The sequence below is a fragment of the Lathyrus oleraceus genome, chromosome 4 (assembly GCF_024323335.1).
Source record: "Lathyrus oleraceus cultivar Zhongwan6 chromosome 4, CAAS_Psat_ZW6_1.0, whole genome shotgun sequence".
In the NCBI taxonomy this organism is placed as follows: domain Eukaryota; kingdom Viridiplantae; phylum Streptophyta; class Magnoliopsida; order Fabales; family Fabaceae; genus Lathyrus; species Lathyrus oleraceus.
In genome coordinates, this window is record NC_066582.1 from 38720138 (window position 1) to 38741904 (window position 21767).

A 21767-nucleotide genomic window follows, 5' to 3' on the forward strand; every position below is an offset into this window, starting at 1 on the left:
AGATGACAATCATAAACTACAAAATTTTCAAATAAAAAATCTTTAACTAAGTTGAAAGAAAACCCCTTCGTCTCAATTACATTATTTATATATATTTGGATGAATGAGTAACTATAAATTTCTTTCTTAACAAACTTTAATATACCTGAGATTGTTATAATTCCAACTAAAACGGGTAAGGTATATAACAAAACATCCACAATAACTAAATTGAAAAATATTTTCATTTAGAAGCATAATGAAAAACATTGACCAAGATAATTCTTTAAATATTTCCAATTAGTTTATGTTTGACACAGAATTCATAAACAACACAAATCGATCTAAGCAATTGAGATTTCGAGTTCATAATTCATAATTCCTTGGGCATAATATCATTACATCAAAATAATCCACTCTCTCATTATTTCTCATCAAAATTTTCGTTTTGGTTACGATCGAGCTATATCTATCTTAATTCTCATATAAATATTCATACAGTTAACCATAGTATAGCCGTATATATATTATTATTATTATTATTATTTACTTAACAGTATCTATCGATTTTCTTAATCCAGATTTAGATACTAATTAATCAATAGTTAAACCGCAAGAATTCCAGTTGAAAATATTTGACCCCTTGTATATGGTGAACTCGACAATTCCACAGCCTCTGAACCACACCTCTCTTTTCGTTCATCCATCATTATTTGACTCGAACGACACTCTGTGCTACAAAACCCTTTCTCACCTCTGCAACAAATTAAATACAGTAATTAACAAATAATTAAACAAAAATATTCATTAAAAAAAAAATTTAAATTAGATTAATCAATAATACCTATACATGTATATATCTTTTCCATGTAGATTCTTTCCGCATAAGTGACATGAATTAAGAAAATTTGAGGTTGGAAATAATGGTTCCGGTTCCGGTTCCGGTTCGGATCTTCTTACAACACCAACGTCGTTGTTGTTGTTGTTGTGACCTTGTTGTCTCCGAACTTCACCGTCGTAATAAACCTTAGTGAAGGTTTTATTAGGTACATGGCATGTGACATATGTGTATTCTTCATCTTCTTCCATACTTGAATAATCCATTTGAAACCCGTTTGCGTTTTTCGCAGATTGAATTTGGATCGGTCTTGATCGATTCAAATTCGATGTACAAACAGCGTGTTTAGGCAAAACTTCACATGTTTTGTTGCTGCTATCGAGAGCTGCAACGATCTTGAGACCAACGCTACTGAGGTCGTAGTTTTTTAAACCTCTCGGTGATGATGATTGCATCTTTGTGTCTAATGGGCCTCTTGGGCTTCCGGTGGTGTTCATGATACGGTGGCCGGAGACCAAGAGTTCCGACAATTTTCCGATCATTGGAGAGGGTCTTTTCCTCAACATGATCGGAGAAGAGAATAGAGAGGAATGGTTGTTGTGTTGTGTGTTGAAGAAGGGAATGGAGAGAGTAGTGGGTGTCTTTATAAGACTAAGATTAAAGTATAAAGTTATATCAAGGGTCTTAATATTAATTTCTTTGGAGTAGTTGGGCTAAACCCTTGGTTTTGTTTGGAATTTTGTGGATCATCATTGCTTCACAAATGCCCAACAATTATTATTTTATTTCAACTTTCATATTTATTTATTTTTGATTATATTCCTATTGCATTTTTAATCACATACTCATACTTTTTTTTTAGTTTTCATTTTTTTTAATAAATAAATTAGATATTTTTTCAAGACTCAGACTCTGTATTCCTACTACGATATCTTATTTATTCATTTAAAAAAAATAAAATTTTGAGCATCAAATTATTTAAAAATACATTTACAATATTTATTTATTTATTATTTTTGAAAAATAAAATTTTGAGTATTAAACTATTAAAATAAGTACATATTTGAATATGTGATATCTTATTTATTAAGTTTAAAAGATAAAATTTATAGGATTAAATTATTAAGAAAAATAATTGAATTCATCAAAATTTAGGATGTAATTAGTTGTAGAAAAATGAAAGCTTTTTGATTATTTAATTTAATTAAAACAAGTGGTTTCATAATAATATTTTGATTTGATTTGCTTATTGTTTAAAGTGATTCCTTTCTTGTGATAACCTTTGATATAATAAAATAATAATAAAATAATAAATATATCAAGGTCGCTTGTCAGTGGGCCAGATTCTTGAGGAAAAATTTGGCATTTTCAATTATTGAGATACCCCTATATAAAATATTAAACATTACTTAAAAATAAAGTTCGGTATATTAATTATAAATAGATTAAATGATTAATTGTAGTAGTCATCTTTCTTTAAAATAATAGTTTAATTGTTAATTTTGATTTAATATTTAATATTTAATAAAACTCTTTAAAAAAAAGTTTAAATAAAACTCTTTGCGTATTAAACTGATTCATATGGGTTACATGAAATGTTATACTAATAATACACAACCACAGTAAAATCTACTACAATCTTCAAGCACAGTGCCTTTATCTCCAATTCATGTATATTTTATTACAAAATTATGTAGTTATGTGATTATACATTTTTTTATTAAAAAAATGATTATGATTTATTAGTACTGTATTATTTTATTATATGTAAGGATGTCGATATGACACTTGGGGTCGTTATCATTGATTGGTAATAATTCTATGAGATTTGGACCGTTAGATAGAGGACCACGTGTACACTGTATTGGGACATGATGACTCGAACCACATCACGGAGCCCACTGATTTTGAGAAATGAAAGTGACCTGGTCGGGCCCGCTAGGAATATGATCCCTTTCAATACTAAGTTACATTTATACCCCTGTGATATAATCTATTGGCTTTTTTAGATATAATTATAACAATACCTTACTAGTAGTATTGTATTATAAAAAATGTATGATGTCATAATTTTTATAAATTTGATCTCTTAAACACATTTAAATATAAAAGTCTGAAGAAAATTTGATAATAGAGGAGAGTATATTGCATTTAAAGTCGAATCTTACTATTATCTTATGTGTATCAGTTGGAGAATTAGAAAATAACTTAATTCTCATATTTTTTATGAATTATGTATCAGTATAAAAGTATAATGGTCTTTTTAAAAGAGGAATCAGAGTTTCTTCAGAACGGATACCGGATATTCTCTAGTCGCCCATTCATTGGAACAAACATTCATTTCTCGATCATGTCGCCCATTTTTAAGGCGTCATTGTTAGAGAAAGTGATGTTGACCCTTATTTCTCTCTGCTCAATTTTGGAGAGTCATGAGGATATTAAATTTGTAGTCAGCACCTGCTTGACATATTTACTCTAGGATGATTTAGAACTTTCTCCATTGTCGAAACCTCCAATTATGGTGTTAACCACGAAGTTTGGATCTTAGTTGACCATTTTTAAGAGAAGGTGGAGTAAATGGCGATGATGATAAAAGATGTGGCTCATGTTAGTTTTACCGGGAGCCCACGATGGACGCCACTCTACTTGTTAAAAAGTATATAATGTGTGGCACCACTATTGTAGGAAGTGTGAGGTGAGAAACCTTGTTCGGTGGTATTTTTGGCACCTCTGGTAGGGGTGACCAGAAGTCTTAGTGGTTTTCTGTGGGTTTGGGCTTGCTCACGGTGGTGAGAAACCCTGTTCGGTGGTGTTTTTGGATAAGGAGAGATAAATCTCATATCAGGTGAGAAACTATGTGTTCTTAGGGTACATTTTGAGTTATCCTCCTCGTAATAGGGATGGGATATTTAAAAAGGCTTGTGGGCCTGAAGTTAGGGTTTCTCGGGAATGATAACTACTTATTTAGTCGTAGTAATGACCCATTGAATCGTAACTTCCTAGGAAGACGCTATTTAATTTGTTGATTCTGAATTCCCTCTGATTAAGACATGTCTTTTGATCGCGACTTAGTGAGTATATCGAAATATCTAACTGCAAGTGCACAATTGTATCGCGTAGTTTTAAAAGATATCGAATCCACAGGGACCAATAATCAAACTTATCGCTATCTATTGGTGATATGTAAATCTAAGGCTTATGAAAATTTAATTAATACTAAAATTAAAATAAAGTTTGAAAAACATAGCAGAAAGGAGAGGCTGAAACGTGGATCCTGACGTACCTCGGGGACTCAATAATTTATTGGCGTGTGTTAATGTATTGAATCACTTTTTAGTATTGAAATGTTAATTTAAAAGCATTTTTCTCACACTCTCGTTTTGTTGACTCTAGATATACCTCCAGATCAAATTCCTGCTCTCGCTAGCCCATTTGCATCAGGAAATACTTTTTGAAAATCAATAAGTTCTAATTAATCCTAAAGCGCTTTCGCTGTATTTTGGATTAAAGCCCAATTTTTACTATCTGGTTCAAGTCTCACACTCTCGTGGAATCTTGACTTGAAACCTTAATGTTTTCATTCTCGTGCAAAACTTTTCAGAATTACAATTAAAAATCAAAACCAGAAAAAAAATAGATTTATAAAAAGGTTTCTCCAATGTCATACGGTGAACTGACTTGGGGTGTTTTGCTTTTTATCGCAATGTCGCGGATAGCAAGAGTCACCACCGACTTTTCTTTTATCCAATAAGGAAAGGTGGAAAAGAACAGGAAAGACCTCAATAGATTTTGGGTTCGGGAGGTACATTATACAAAGGGAAGGTGTTAGCACCCTTTGTATCCATGGTTATCCATGGGCTCTTAATTGCTGGATCACTTATATTTTTGTCTAAAAAGTGTCGGTGAATTGCTTAAAATGTTTGAAAGAGAGTTTAACTTTGTAATGATTCTCGTATGAATGTATACAAAGTATTTATCTCATTTGATTTTGAAAATGGTTTAGAAAAATATAACTCGGTAATGATTCTAGTATGAATGTATACCAAGTGGTGATTTTCTAGGATTTGTAAAGTGTAAAGTGTGAGGGGTGGAAAATGTTTTAGGTTATGATCCAGTAATTGAGAGTTATACCTTCCTGAGGTCGTTATGGGCATTTCCTATCCTTATGAGGGTAAAACTGTCCTTACTATTGAGAAATAAGTAATCTTACCCTTTGGATGTTTAAGGGTCACCGTAGGGTCATCGATAGGTCATTGAAGGCAACAGTTGTAAGGATACCTTAGCATTCGAAGGGACGATCATCATTTAACCGTAGGCTACACCGAAGGGTCATCGAGGGACAAAATCGTATTTTTGAAGGCAACATCCGAGGGACCATGATTTATTTTATGATGATTTAATCGAAGGGTCTTTGCTAAGTGTATCCCTACATTCGCGGGACATGACCGTTATACCGTAATACCGTAGGGCAGCAAAGAGAGGTCCAAGATCACTTATTTAAAGGCAATATTTTAAAGTCAATTAGGTAATTAGGACGAGCCTCCATATTAAAATCAATACATTAAAATTAATACATTAAAATTAATACATTAAAATTAACACATTAAAATTAACACATTAAAATTAATTAAGCAATTTAGGGTGAGTCTCCCCAAGGGTATCCCACAAATAAAGTGGAAGACCTAAACGGCGATCTTCTTTCTGGGACATATGAACCTTTGCAAAATTCAACAAACGGGTTAGCATACCAAATCCGGGTGCAATCGAGGATTACACCGTAAAAGAAAAACAGCAGCAAGAAAACAGTGTATAATTAACATAGAATCGACCAGATACGCATAAGACATAACAAACAAAATATTGGCGGCTGCCCTTGTTCGCCTCTGCTTCGCCTAGCGAAGGTCTAGCGAACACTCGCTGCGTGCTCGCTTAGCGATGTGCTAGCGAGCAGCTGCGGGTTTTGAATTTCAGAACAGTATGACTTCAACCTGCGGCATGGCTTATGGCATCCAACACATAATTATATGGTTCAGCATTCACAATATCCAGGCACACTTAAATTCACATGCAAAACCTCAAATATGTTTATGAATTCAATTATATTATCACATGCAAGTTAAGAACATAAAGCGGTATCACATGCAAATTAAGAAAATAACACGATAATAGTAATGCAAACCTGTTTGCAATCGAATTGCAACCTTGAATTGGCGAGCCGGATTGAGTTGGGCGGCGGTAGCTTCGGGGCGGGGAAGCGGCCTTCAGGGTTTCTTCACTCGGAACTCTCTAAAGTAGCCTCCAGGGTTTCCGTGCCAGGGTTTCCGTCCGTCTTCCTCTGTTTTTCGTCCTCCCTTTCATTACTGAAGTGCTGGTATTTATAATGCCCTTTTTCATGACCTAATGGGCTCAGAACGAAGCCCGAAATTTTTTGTTGTCTGTCAGCCTCGTTAGGCGAGCTGGTAGCGAACGTTCGCTTCGCTAGGCGAGCGTGTAGCGAACGTTCGCTAGGCGAGCGTGTAGCGAACGTAACGTTCGCTAGGCGAGCGTGTAGCGAACAGGCCAGTTTGGGCCATTTTCTGGATTGGGCCATTCGTGAGCTGGGCCTTTGTCCCTTTAAGATCAGTGCCATAAAATGAGTCGGAATGCCCCTGAAAAATGTCTTGAACTATTGATGGGCAAATTTTGGGGTATGACAGCTGCCCCTGTTCAATATTCTTGAACCGAGAGAGTCAGAATGGTATGTGCCGTTCGTGGTCTGGAGGTGAAAGATTATTGAACACTAGAATGCCCCAACAATTTGCGCTTGTCCATCAGTCTTGACGGAGATGGGCTTAAAGATGCCATCCAGGAAGTTTGATGAGGAGATTTCCAGATTGTGTCGTACGTTAGACGATATCTGGAGACATGGGTGTCACACCGGGTCGTACATCAGACCGTATAGTGAGTCATCCATTATGCTGTCGACTTCGCCGGGGAGTCGGAGTATGCTATATACTGCTGGGGATAAGGGATCAGAATGGATCATACACTGGACCGTATCTGAATACCAGAGTGAGCTGTTCGTTAGGCAGATGACTTTGCCGAGGATGAAAAATCAGAATGGATCGTACGCTAGATCGTCTCTGAGTTGAAGATCCAAATGGGTCTTATGATAGACTGTATTGGAGTTGCAGGATGAGCCGTCCATTAGGCTGAATCTGATGATAAAAGGGGGTAGTCGTACACTAGACTACACTTCAGAAATGTACCGTACACTAGGTAGCATCTGAGGAGACGAAGGTCCAATTGGGTCGTACATTAGACCGTATCTGAGCAGACTGAGTCGTCCATTAGGCTGAATCTGATGATAAAAAGGGTGTAGTCGTACACTAGACTACACTTCAGAAATGTACCGTACACTAGGTAGCATCGAAGGTCAAATTGGGTCGTACATTAGACCGTATCTGAGCAGAATGAGCCGTCCATTAGGCTGAATCTGATGATAAAAAGGGGGTAGTCGTACACTAGACTACACTTCAGAAATGTACCGTACACTAGGTAGCATCTGAGGAGACGAAGGTCTAATTGGGTCGTACATTAGACCGTATCTGAGCAGAATGAGTCGTCCATTAGGCTGAATCTGATGATAAAAGGGGGTAGTCATACACTAGACTACACTTCAGAAATGTACCGTACACTAGGTAGCATCTGAGGAGACGAAGGTCTAATTGGGTCGTACATTAGACCGTATCTGAGCAGAATGAGCCGTCCATTAGGCTGAATCTGATGATAAAAGGGGGTAGTCGTACACTAGACTACACTTCAGAAATGTACCGTACACTAGGTAGCATCTGAGGAGACGAAGGTCTAATTGGGTCGTACATTAGACCATATCTGAGCAGAATGAGCCGTCCATTAGGCTGAATCTGATGATAAAAAAGGGGGTAGTCGTACACTAGACTACACTTCAGAAATGTACCGTACACTAGGTAGCATCTGAGGAGACGAAGGTCTAATTGGGTCGTACATTAGACCGTATCTGAGCAGAATGAGCCGTCCATTAGGCTGAATCTGATGATAAAAAAGGGGTAGTCGTACACTAGACTACACTTCAGAAATGTACCGTACACTAGGTAGCATCTGAGGAGACGAAGGTCTAATTGGGTCGTACATTATACCGTATCTGAGCAGAATGAGCCGTCCATTAGGCTGAATCTGATGATAAAAGGGGGTAGTCGTACACTAGACTACACTTCAGAAATGTACCGTACACTAGGTAGCATCTGAGGAGACGAAGGTCTAATTGGGTCGTACATTAGACCGTATCTGAGCAGAATGAGCCGTCCATTAGGCTGAATCTGATGATAAAAGGGGGTAGTCGTACACTAGACTACACTTCAGAAATGTACCGTACACTAGGTAGCATCTGAGGAGACGAAGGTCTAATTGGGTCGTACATTAGACCGTATCTGGGCAGAATGAGCCGTCCATTAGGCTGAATCTGATGATAAAAGGGGGTAGTCGTACACTAGACTACACTTCAGAAATGTACCGTACACTAGGTAGCATCTGAGGAGATGAAGGTCTAACTTGGTCGTACATTAGACTGTATCTGGGCAGAATCCGAGGACTTGACGGTCTAACTTGGTCGTACATTAGACTGTCACTGAGCAGAATCTGGTCTAACTTGGTCGTACATTAGACGGTATCTGGGCAGAATCCGAGGACTTGACGGTCTAACTTGGTCGCACATTAGACTGTCACTGAGCAGAATCTGGTCTAACTTGGTCGTACATTAGACTGTATCTGGGCAGAATCCGAGGACTTGACGGTCTAACTTGGTCGTACATTAGATTGTCACTGAGCAGAATCTGGTCTAACTTGGTCGTACATTAGACTGTATCTGGGCAGAATCCGAGGACTTGACGGTCTAACTTGGTCGCACATTAGACTGTCACTGAGCAGAATCTGGTCTAACTTGGTCGTACATTAGACTGTATCTGGGCAGAATCCGAGGACTTAACGGTCTAACTTGGTCGTACATTAGACTGTCACTGAGCAGAATCTTGTCTAACTTGGTCGTACATTAGACTGTATCTGGGCAGAATCCGAGGACTTAACGGTCTAACTTGGTCGTACATTAGACTGTCACTGAGCAGAATCTGGTCTAACTTGGTCGTACATTAGACTGTATCTGGGCAGAATCCGAGGACTTGACGGTCTAACTTGGTCGCACATTAGACTGTCACTGAGCAGAATCTGGTCTAACTTGGTCGTACATTAGACTGTATCTGAGCAGAATCCGAGGACTTGACGGTCTAACTTGGTCGCACATTAGGCTGTCTTTGCAGAATCTGACTTGAAGGTCTAACTTGGTCGTACATTAGACTGTCTTTGAGTGGTATTTGAAGATTTGAAGGTCTAACTTGGTCGTACATTAGACTATCTTTGAGTTATTGAAGGTCAGAATGGATCGTACGCTAGATCGTATCTGAGTTGAAGGAGTCATGTGTTGAGATGAATCAGGATGGACCGTATGCTAGGCAGTACCTGAGAAGTGAAGGTCCAACTGGGTCGTACATTAGACCGTGTTGGGATAGTTGAAGATCAGAATGGATCGTCCGTTAGATCGTATCTGAGTGGAAGGAGTCATATGTTGGGCTGAATCAGAAAGATCCGTACGGTAGGCCATATCTGATAGTATTTGTGTATGCTGTATTTGCAATGAATATTTGGGATGGGCTTATAGATGCCATCGTTAGGAGGATGTCAGAATGGATGTTGACATGGAGCAGATCTGAAAGATGTATCTGAAGAAGAAAGTAGTCGTACGCTAGACTACACCTCGGAATATACCATATGCTAGGCAGTGTCTGAGGGTTATAGTTGAATTTTGAATGTAATTGATGAGGATGTCCGTCTGAATGGACCTTTGTTTTGACTGTGTCAGGAGGATGATTAATCTGAAAAATAAAGTTAGCTTCATGCCATGTCATGATGCATGAGATGCAAATGTTGTATGCATGCGAAATGATGTAATGAGTGAATTATGCGTCTGGAATAAATGAGAGCATTGTATACATGTATATGTTATGAAATGATGTAATATATATGATGCGGAATGAAAATTGTATGTAGGTATGTGATGTGAGATGATGTAATGAATGCACTATGTGTCTGAAACGTTCTTCCGGGGACTCTACTGGGGGAAAGTGAATCTCGGTCTTCTGGTCGGAGATATTTGTATTGATGACCCTTTCTTAGCCGGGGGATACTTGATTTCTGTCTGACGATGGAACCACTCAACAGAGCCTGGCTGGGGGATTTGATTTCTGTCTGATGGTAGAAACATTCGACAGAGCCTGGCTGGGGATAGAAGAGATGACCAATTCGTCTAGTGATGCCGACCTCTGCTGGGCAATAGCTGGTTCTTATTGGGGAATAGAATTAGCAACGGATTCATTGGGAAGCATGATTAGACCTTCTCCTCGATCCTGAAGTCGTGTAGTAATTGCTATTACTATTCTAGGCATGTATTTTTGGTAAACATTGATCATATTCAAATGCATATATCAATTCAAGTTAAATCAATGGATGTTTACGCAAACAAAACAGAGAAAGTAAAACAAAAGCATCTTTTTGGAAATGAAATTGTACTGATTTTGAAAGAGGGCCTATAAATAGGCAATTTGAGTACAAGGAGACAAAAATCCTAGTAAGAGGAAATTGCCGAGAAAACAAAGAGAAAGCTATGCAGAAAAAAGTCCTATTGATTTTAATTCCACTACTGTCATTATGTCTTCAAGCATCTCATCCCTTGCTGTCGGATGGAAGTGATTGGCTTGTTCAGTCCTTGGAACTTGGTTGAAGTTGACTGAGAACGGGGCATAGTCATACGCTTTAATCCCTAATTTTTGCCTGGACCGCCTTTTTAGGTTTTCAGTCCACCGGGATACCCTTTTTTGCTCAAGCCGCCTTTTCAGGTTTTCGACTTGCCGGGTGTACGTCTTTATATGTTTATCCCTAATTTTTGCCCGAACCCTTTTGGTTCGCCGGGATGCCCTTACTTTTGCCTAGGTACGTCGACCTAGCGGGTCTCTTTTATGCGTAGTATTTTTTAACTATGTCCGCGTTCACAGGATGCGGGAAATCTTCGCCGTCCATTGTAGCAAGTATCATGGCTCCACCAGAGAATACCTTCTTAACTACAAGTGGCCCTTCGTATGTGGGAGTCCATTTGCCCCTGGGATCACCTTGTGGTAGAATGATACGCTTGATAACTAAGTCGCCGATTTGGTACACTCGTCTCTTGACCTTTTTGTTAAATGCCTGGGTCATGCGCTTCTGATATATCTGACTATGACAAACAGTCGCGAGTCTCTTCAATCAAATTTATCTGATCGAGTCGAGTCTGAATCCGTTCATCCTCATCTAAGCCTGCATCTTTCACAATTCTTAGAGAGGGGATCTGAACTTCCACTGGTAAAACGGCTTCCATTCCATAGACTAAAGAGAAAGGGGTTGCCCCTGTCGAAGTGCGGTAACCATGAAGAGCAAAAGGTAACATCTCATACCAGTCTTTGTATGTTACTGTTATATTCTTGATATTGTTAGCAGCCTCCACGACGTCGTTCGTCTTTGGCCGGTACGGAGAAGAGTTATGGTGTTTTATTTTGAACTGCATGCAGAGTTCAGTTTAGTACCATTATCAGTGATAACTCTTTCAGGAGACAGCAGGTTTCTCGAATGTATATTTGATAAGATCCATCTTAGAAATCAATAAAGTGGTATGATTCAACATATACTGTCTTAGTCGGCGAGCAGCCCAAGCCAAAGCGCAGCAAGCTTTCTCGAGCTGTGAGTATCTTGTTTCACAGTCGGTACCTTTTGCTAAGGCAGTGTATGACATGCTCTTTTCGACCAGACTCGTCATGTTGCCCCAACACACCCTATTGAATTTTCTAACACGGTCAAATACGTGATTAAAGGTCTTCCTTCAACTGGTGTCATCGGAACTGGAGGTTCTTGGGGATACTTCTTGATTTTGTCATTCATCATTCCATACCATCTCTTGATTTTTCTTTTTTAGTAATTTGAAGATGGGTTTGCAGGTAGCAGTCAAGTGTGGAATGAATCGGGCAATGTAATTCGAGTGCCCCAAGAAACTTCTGACTTCTCTCTTGTTTATTTCAGTACCCAGATTTACAATTTCAATTGATTCCTCATGCGGCTGTATGGTCTTTTCTTCTTGTAGTAACAGTCTGACAAGTTCACCAGGGACTTCACAATCTTCCTCGCTTCCATCCTCGGCTTGGTAGATCGGATTTTCAAAGTCATAATGAACAGTAGCAGAACTATTATCAACAGGATCCAGAGTGGATATGGATCGGAAAACTGTTACGTGCGTGTGTGCAAGAAAACATAGCTTGTTTTGAAAAAAATGACAGGAAAGATAAAGAGCGCAATATTTGAATGCAAAAAGTCCATTGATTTATTGAATATGAATACGCTTATGAAATGACAAAACCCTTGAAAAATTAGCTATTATGCCCCGGGTATAGACACAATGCTTTGAAACACAAAAATAGCAATAACAATTACTCCTGACTAAAGGAAATCGGGATAGTGTCTTCAGCCTTCCAATTATTGGGTCCGTCACCAATTGTTGGGAAAATCCAGCTATCCAAGTCATAATCGTTATCAGTATCTTCCACAGCATTGACAGTCTCGTCATGATTAGGCAGAGGGGCAGTGATGCCATTAGGAGTCTCCGGAGGATCAAAGATAGTCGCCTGTATCTTCCCACTTCGAATGCCACTTTCAACATGTTCACCTGTTAATATAAGTTCAGTGAAACCCAATGAGGAACTCCTCAATAGATGGCTGTAGAATGGGCCAGTCAGTGTGCTCATGAACATGTCCACTAATTCTCGATCAGTCATAGGGGGTTTGACTCTGCCAGCCAAATCTCTCCACTTTTGAGCATATTCTTTGAAACTTTCTTTAGATCCCATAGTCATATTCTGCAACTGTAGCCGAGTAGGCGCTAGTTCAGAATTATACTGGTACTGTTTATAGAAAGCAGTTGCTAAATCAGTCCATGTGTGGATGTCAGAGCTCTCGAGCTGATAATACCACTCCAATTGTGTGCCAGACAGACTCTCTTGGAAGAAATGGATCCAGAGCTTCTTATTAGTGGTATACGGCTGAATCTTTCTCACGTAAGCTCTCAGATGCATCTGAGGACAAGATGCCCCATCATACTGAGTGAAAGCGGGGACCTTGAATTTGCGAGGAATGATCACATCGGAGACTAGACCCAAACTTTCAAAATCCAGACCGGGCGCCTTCTGACCTTCCATAGCTAGCATGCGTTCTTCCAGCAACTTGTACTTGCCATCTTTTGGAGAGTACTGTTCATTCTCGTAATCTTCATCGTCATCCTCAGGGTTGAAAGGATCAGCATTCTCATCTTCTGAATCTGTCTCTGTTTCCTCTTCTTGATCCTTCGGAATTCTGATTTTGATTCCCGCAGCCTGTCCTTTAAGCCTTCTTCCCGGGTTAATGTAACTCACAGCTTTCTTGTCTTTCTTTTTCTCGAGCAAGAGAGCTTTCAGTTCCTCCTGCCCCCTGGATAAGTTCAAGATCATCTCCTGGAGTTAAGCATTCTGAGCATGGAGATCCTTGACAGTTTGTTCGAGGTCCATTTTTCTGTGTGGAGGAAAACCGTGAGAACACTGATCCCTTTAGAGTACCTGTTATGCTATGTTATGCTATGCAATGCATGAAATGTTTTCAAGGCCTTTTGGAATTTAACTTTGCATAAACTACCGAAAAGGGAAACTTTTTTTTTTGTTTTTTTTTTTGTTTTTTTTTTGTTTTTTTTTTCATACAAAACAGAGCAAAGTTAAATCCCTAAGTCCTTGAAACGGTTAGTACAATGTTATGATGTCATGATGTTATGATGTTATGATGTTATGAGGCTAAATAAATAACAAGCACAAGCAAGTTACACAACCATCATTCCTAGGTTTTAAGGCTTGCATGAGTTCCATAGGTAAGTACCCTCCCCACTGAAGTTTAGTTGGTTCAACCTGTCCTAGAATAGTAACCGGGTTCTAAAAGGATCTCCAATCATTGACCTTCCTTCAAGTCCACTTCAGTGCAACACCAAGTGGTTGACCGAAGCTTCCCTAAAGTCCAATCTCAAGGAGTGTAGTATCGAGTCTCAACCAAGCCCCAGTCGGAACCGAAGTCAGTTAGCTCACTACTTTCTAATGGCCAGGATGAGTCAATTAGGGTTCTAAAGGTCTGGTTAATGCTTTGATGACACCACGCAGAAGCCAAATTTTTCCTCAAATAACATGAGGACCATCAGGACAACCAAAGTGTCACATTAACCGTAGCCATCATTTTAACCATTCCAGTATACGCCGGATAGTCGCGATGATCTATTGCTACTTACCTAAGGTACACTAGATCCGGGTGTAGGATCTTTCACTCAAGCATAGGATACCCAAGCAATCCCTTAAAAGTAAATCAAACAATTCAAATAAGTGATCTTGTTTTAAGGTAACCTCTCTTTTTAAGGTCCCCAGCAGAGTCGCCAGTTCTGTCATACGGTGAACTGACTTGGGGTGTTTTGCTTTTTATCGCAATGTCGCGGATAGCAAGAGTCGCCACCGACTTTTCTTTTATCCAATAAGGAAAGGTGGAAAAGAACAGGAAAGACCTCAATAGATTTTGGGTTCGGGAGGTACATTATACAAAGGGAAGGTGTTAGCACCCTTTGTATCCATGGTTATCCATGGGCTCTTAATTGCTGGATCACTTATATTTTTGTCTAAAAAGTGTCGGTGAATTGCTTAAAATGTTTGAAAGAGAGTTTAACTTTGTAATGATTCTCGTATGAATGTATACAAAGTATTTATCTCATTTGATTTTGAAAATGATTTAGAAAAATATAACTCGGTAATGATTCTAGTATGAATGTATACCAAGTGGTGATTTTCTAGGATTTGTAAAGTGTAAAGTGTGAGGGGTGGAAAATGTTTTAGGTTATGATCCAGTAATTGAGAGTTATACCTTCCTGAGGTCGTTATGGGCATTTCCTATCCTTATGAGGGTAAAACTGTCCTTACTATTGAGAAGTAAGTAATCTTACCCTTTGGATGTTTAAGGGTCACCGTAGGGTCATCGATAGGTCATTGAAGGCAACAATTGTAAGGATACCTTAGCATTCGAAGGGACGATCATCATTTAACCGTAGGCTACACCGAAGGGTCATCGAGGGACAAAATCGTATTTTCGAAGGCAACATCCGAGGGACCATGATTTATTTTATGATGATTTAATCGAAGGGTCTTTGCTAAGTGTATCCCTACATTCGCGGGACATGACCGTTATACCGTAATACCGTAGGGCAGCAAAGAGAGGTCCAAGATCACTTATTTAAAGGCAATATTTTAAAGTCAATTAGGTAATTAGGACGAGCCTCCATATTAAAATCAATACATTAAAATTAATACATTAAAATTAATACATTAAAATTAACACATTAAAATTAACACATTAAAATTAATTAAGCAATTTAGGGTGAGTCTCCCCAAGGGTATCCCACAAATAAAGTGGAAGACCTAAACGGCGATCTTCTTTCTGGGACATATGAACCTTTGCAAAATTCAACAAACGGGTTAGCATACCAAATCCGGGTGCAATCGAGGATTACACCGTAAAAGAAAAACAGCAGCAAGAAAACAGTGTATAATTAACATAGAATCGACCAGATACGCATAAGACATAACAAACAAAATATTGGCGGCTGCCCTTGTTCGCCTCTGCTTCGCCTAGCGAAGGTCTAGCGAACACTCGCTGCGTGCTCGCTTAGCGATGTGCTAGCGAGCGGCTGCGGGTTTTGAATTTCAGAACAATATGACTTCAACCTGCGGCATGGCTTATGGCATCCAACACATAATTATATGGTTCAGCATTCACAATATCCAGGCACACTTAAATTCACATGCAAAACCTCAAATATGTTTATGAATTCAATTATATTATCACATGCAAGTTAAGAACATAAAGCGGTATCACATGCAAATTAAGAAAATAACACGATAATAGTAATGCAAACCTGTTTGCAATCGAATTGCAACCTTGAATTGGCGAGCCGGATTGAGTTGGGCGGCGGTAGCTTCGGGGCGGGGAAGCGGCCTTCAGGGTTTCTTCACTCGGAACTCTCTAAAGTAGCCTCCAGGGTTTCCGTGCCAGGGTTTCCGTCCGTCTTCCTCTGTTTTTCGTCCTCCCTTTCATTACTGAAGTGCTGGTATTTATAATGCCCTTTTTCATGACCTAATGGGCTCAAAACGAAGCCCGAAATTTTTTGTTGTCTGTCAGCCTCGCTAGGCGAGCTGGTAGCGAACGTTTGCTTCGCTAGGCGAGCGTGTAGCGAACGTTCGCTAGGCGAGCGTGTAGCGAACGTAACGTTCGCTAGGCGAGCGTGTAGCGAACATGCCAGTTTGGGCCATTTTCTGGATTGGGCCATTCGTGAGTTGGGCCTTTGTCCCTTTAAGATCAGTGCCATAAAATGAGTCGGAATGCCCCTGAAAAATGTCTTGAACTATTGATGGGCAAATTTTGGGGTATGACATCCAACTTATTACTGTGTCCCGTCGGAACGATGGTCCTTGCATACCGGACTTAATACAGTTTAACCAGACATGGTATTAAACATAAATATGTGATTAAGTAATAGAAATTGACATCATCATTGTATATAAATAAATGGCAAACAAATAGAATTAAATTAAAGCAATTATAAAGAACCTATAAACTGGAATTAAATGCGGAAGTACTTCAAGTACACCGAACTGAATGGAAAATAACTTCAAATACCGACAACTTTGATCCAAGATTATAATAAAAGATCCTAAGAGTTATGGTGTGATAGTCCCCCAATCCGAGAGCTCTATAACTTTTGAATGTATTTTTTGCTTAAAACTAAGAACTATAATGTATACGTACAAAACTTGGATGCCAAAAACTCTCAAAACTAACATTTTATAGTGAAACTAAGTGTTGAACCGAGTCCAGGTCGTGTAGACTTCGTGGGAGATAAATATGGGGGAATGGGGAAGAACTGATTCCTTTTGTTGCATTTTTTCATGAACTGAACTTCATGGAGGTCTCCATGAAGCTTGTGGTGGTCGCCATAAGTGAAAAACCTGTTTATGGCATTTTTTGATGTTCACGACGAACACCATGAGGCATATGATGGTCGCCATAAGCCTTGAACTGTGTCTTCAGCTTTCCTTTTTTCTCTTTGGTGGGTTCCACGCCTGCCTAGTCATGGCAGTCGCTATGTTGATGGCCACGTGTGTATTTTTTTGCCATTTTTCTCTATTTTTCGCCATTTTCGTTCAGTTTCTTCATAAATCGACTCTTACTCATAAAATACCTGAAACATGCATAAACTACCAGCATAACACTACAAAATGCAACATAATAATAATAAAACATGTACAAATCAAGTCAAAATAAACTATGTTTTTCGGTGTTATTAAACTCTCTCACACTTAAACCTTTGCTTGTCCTCAAGCAATTGCTACACATATGAAAAAGAGTTTTGAATATTATGCAGCATGTTGAAATCAAGACTCATGAAAAGAGTTGTAATTGGATACTCATTCTAGGCTATAAACTCAATTTAGGATAGAGTTGCATCAATAGGTACTAACTTCTTCACTAATGATATTGTGGGAACATAAATTTGCATGGTGCAGACATAAGTTTCCCCCCTATACAAACCAATTTGAATCATGTCTTTATATCTAAGCCTAATTTACTCGCCCTTCTCTCTATCCCTTTTCATTCTAGTGCAATCACATTACGTCTGTTATCCTTCCATACTCATAGCAAGATAATCTGTTAGTGACTATGATCCATATATATATATATATATATATATATATATATATATATATATATATATATTCTTTTCTTTTCTTTGCACTTTGGCATGATTGATATCATCAAAAGAGGCTTGTGTCGTTGGGTTAAATGACCGGGTGAGGTTCACCTAACTTAGAAGGAACATCCTTATTAATTTGGTCTTTCTTTTCTCTTTTAAGCTTAAGATTATACACTTATTTGCATCGATTTCTTGCGTAATGCGTGTTTGGATGGTGCTGACTGCTGAATAAACTACTTAAGGAAAATTAAAGGATGAGAGTTTAAGGTTACAACATGACAAGTACTCAAATTGATATCTTTATTCGGGAGATTCACAGTGTTAAAATGATACCGATCTTGTAAAGTTTTCCCAAGTTTCTACAATATATCCTAAGTATTGTCTATAGCCTTAAACTTTCAGAATATGCATTGTTATTCTAAGTCAAAAAAATATGGTATGGCTTAAGAAAATGGGGGAATCAATAAGAAATAGAAAACCATGCATAAAGACTCGACAACACATGCAATGACTCTACTAACAGTACTAAAAAGTAAGAACAGATAAAATCCTAAAATCATGAAATAAACTAAAAATAGTAAATCTAACTAGAAAGCAATAAAAATGAAAGTGGTAAAGTTCCTCTGGCATATTTAAACCAAACAATGTCCTCAATGTTTTGATTAAAGTGAGAAAAATGAATTACAAACCTGGACGATAGAATATATATATGCCTTGGCCTCATCCTTGGCCTTTCCTCCAACCGCCTTGTCCACCTTGACCCTACCCACCTCGTTTGTATCCAGCTTGACCATATTATCCTTGCATCTAGACCTCCATGTTATCTGATCCCTTAGATAAAGAGTCCAATTGGTTGTTAGGATGATCCTTAATTGCTTGAGAAAACTGGAGATGTTCTAGCATCTCTTGGTGTCGGTGCTCCATAGAAACTTGAAAGGTCTGCCACTGTTGTGCCTGCTCCACCGTGGCGGATTGTGATGTTTGAACCTGCTGGATGTTACCTTCCATGGTGTCCTGGGATTCCCTTAAGTGTCACAGGTGCCCTAAAAGCGAAGCTTGGGTGTCTTGGATCAGTTTCACATCTTTTGTCATATTTGTCTGAAAGGCTTGCATTTGACCCATATGCTCCATCATTATTGCTTGTTATGTTTGGATTTGGCCTATATGTTGTATCATACATGTTTGTTGTTGATGCATATCATATATCAGGATGTCTCTCTCAATGTCAGTGGCATTTCGGGCATGCATCTCATTGAGTATATCATAATGCCTTACGTGCGTAGCTCCGAAGGAAGTACCTGCAAAATGGTCAGAAAAGTGTGTGGTGTGTATGCAGGTGAAACATGAATATAAGGTGAGTGGTGTGGTGGGGACTGGTGTACAAGAAATACTCGCTCTCTCTGATCATACTCGTCGTCTGTAGTGCCATCAACAGTGATTTTCTCAGGAATGTCCATGGGCTCCAGACCGGCCTCAACACCAGCATTCAGATTATATATCCAATTTTCCCTCACTCGCACATCGGTACGGTCTAGGCAAGGTAAAATAATACTAGGGACCACCTTGTTGGATATCATCATTAAAAACATCCCATCACGCATGTTCTTAATTAACCGAATGTGGCAACATACATCAACATCTAGGGAGAGCATGGGTAGAGAATCAAGGGTAGCAAACTCCGTGTGTAGGTCCAGGGCACGAGCTATGGACGTAATGAGTCCTCCAAATGTGATGTTCCCCTTCTTAGTGGTGCGGACCACTTGCATGTGGGCCAACAAAAACGGGGCTGAATTAACACACGTGTGTCCAAAAATAGAGTGTATATGAAACAACTCCTTAGCATTAATTATATTCTTGTTTTCCCGATCAAAAATGGTGCGCGCCAACATTTGGTGAAAATAGCATATGGTCGAGTTATGGTTTGTGTGGCGTTGTTGCCCTCAAAATTATCAGTCTGGTTACTAGTAGTTGTTCCCATAAAGGACCAACTTCATGTGGCCAATCAGTATCCAGGGGAGTCTCACAAATAACACCCTTTTCATGAGGAAACTGTAGCAAGTCAAACATTTGGTTAAGATTAAACTCATATTCCCTGTTTAACATGCGGAATTTAACATTGCCTAATGTGTTATCATTCTAACTATTTATAGTGTAAACTAAGGAGCTAAGAAACTCTTAGGTCAAACTAACATACGTGGGATCTCTGCGTGCATAAAAATGTGTTAGACTCAACCGATCCAGCATCCAATATACATTATCATACAGTTATAGACTACGTAGGCAAGAGTCATCTGCATAACTTGTCGGGACGATATCCCGATTCAGCAGAGCTTTGTAGTGCTTTTGCTGCTTCCGACCATCTTTACCTTCATGAAAGATTACTCAATTGAAATCGACATTTCCTCCTTAAGCCACTATTATAGTTTGTAGAAGAGGTGTGGTAAAGAGAGAAATATGTAAGAGTGAGAGTTGTGAAATTGGTGATGGTAGGTGTTGATTTATATAGTAATGAGATTGAAAGGTGAAAGAGTGAAGAAATAATGAAGAATTTTTTTGAATAAGGAGGATTTGAAAGGGTTAATGAATGGGGATAGTTTGAAAGTTAAGAGGATGAAGTGGGAAAGTCAAAAGTATGGGTTTAAGACTGATTTATGCGTTCTACAAGTTCGTGGCGACCGCCACAGGGTATGTGGTGAACGCCATGCTTTATAATTTTGGGGTTGTTGGTTTTAGAGTCTGTGGTGAACACCACAAGGTGCGTGGGGAATGTCATGCCCTTTAGTAATAATACTACAAGCATGAAGCATATTTTATCATAAATTCACATAAACATATATTTATCATACATTATCTCATATACCCAAAAATATATCATAAAGGAAAATAATAATAATTTCACAAATGGAATTGTGAAATTCATGAGAAAAATATATTTGGTAAAAAATAAATCCAATCATATTATGAATGATAATATTAAATGAAGAATAATGCATGTACCTTGTCAATTTTATGAATGTATTCAAATGAAATTTTCAAGGTTCTTTATTTTATTAAATGTCACTTTCTCTTATAAAACCAAGATCTCTTCTGATTTTATAAAATGCATCTCTTTCCAAAGGTTTAGTGAAAATGCCTGCTAGTTGATTTTGGATATCAATAAAGGAGATTTCACTGTCACCCTTAAGAAGTGATGAGGTATATCAATATGCTTGGTTCTTGAATGCATTATAGGATTCTTTGAAATATCGATTGCACTAGTGTTATCACACTTGAGTATTATGCTTCCTAGAATCACACCATAGTCACAAAGTTGTTGTTTTAACCAGAGAATCTGAGCATAATAACTACCTGCGACAATATATTCTGCTTTTGCAGTGCTGAGAGCCACACTTGCTTCCTTTTTGCATGACCAAGAAACTAGAGCATTTCCAAAAATATGACATGTTCCACTTCTGCTTTTTCTATCCGCCTTACATCCTACATAATCTGCTTCAGAGAAACCAACAAGACTAGATACACTCCCTTTGGGATACCATAAGTCGATATTATATGTCCCTTTGAGATACTTCATTATCTTCTTCACATCAATAAGATGAGATTCCTTTGGACAAGCTTGAAATCGTGCACATAAACATAAACTATACATAATGTCAGGTCGAACAACTGTTAGGTATAGTAAAGAGCCAATCATACCTCGATATTTAGTGATATCAATTGGAATTCTGGATTCGTCATGATCAAGATATGTGCCCGATCCCATTGGAGTTGATATATCTTTGCAAGTATCCATATCAAATCTTTGAGAAGCTCTTTGAAATACTTAGATTGATTGATGAATATCCCATTCTTTGTTTGTTTAATTTATAACCCAAGGAAGTAGTTCAACTTACCCATCATGGATATTTCAAGTTCTCCTTACATGATTGATGAGTATTCTTCACATAAGGATTCATTTGTGGATCCAAATATGATGCCATCCACATAAATTTGCACTAAGATAGT

At 38.5% G+C, this 21767-nt stretch overlaps 2 protein-coding genes across 2 annotated transcripts; both read right to left on the reverse strand.

Moving 5' to 3' along the window:
• Positions 1-324: 324 nt before the first annotated feature.
• Positions 325-1475, reverse strand: LOC127138698 (FCS-Like Zinc finger 14). The gene is made up of 2 exons (XM_051065198.1): positions 824-1475; positions 325-735 (listed from the first exon to the last, which is right to left on the reverse strand). The coding sequence occupies exons 1-2, from the start codon at positions 1381-1383 to the stop codon at positions 585-587; spliced, it is 711 nt and encodes a 236-aa protein (XP_050921155.1). The 5' UTR covers positions 1384-1475; the 3' UTR covers positions 325-584.
• A 19426-nt stretch (positions 1476-20901) lies between these two features.
• On the reverse strand, positions 20902-21555 carry LOC127135883 (secreted RxLR effector protein 161-like). The gene has a single exon (XM_051062509.1). It carries the CDS (start codon positions 21553-21555, stop codon positions 20902-20904), a length of 654 nt encoding a protein of 217 aa, XP_050918466.1.
• Positions 21556-21767: the final 212 nt, after the last annotated feature.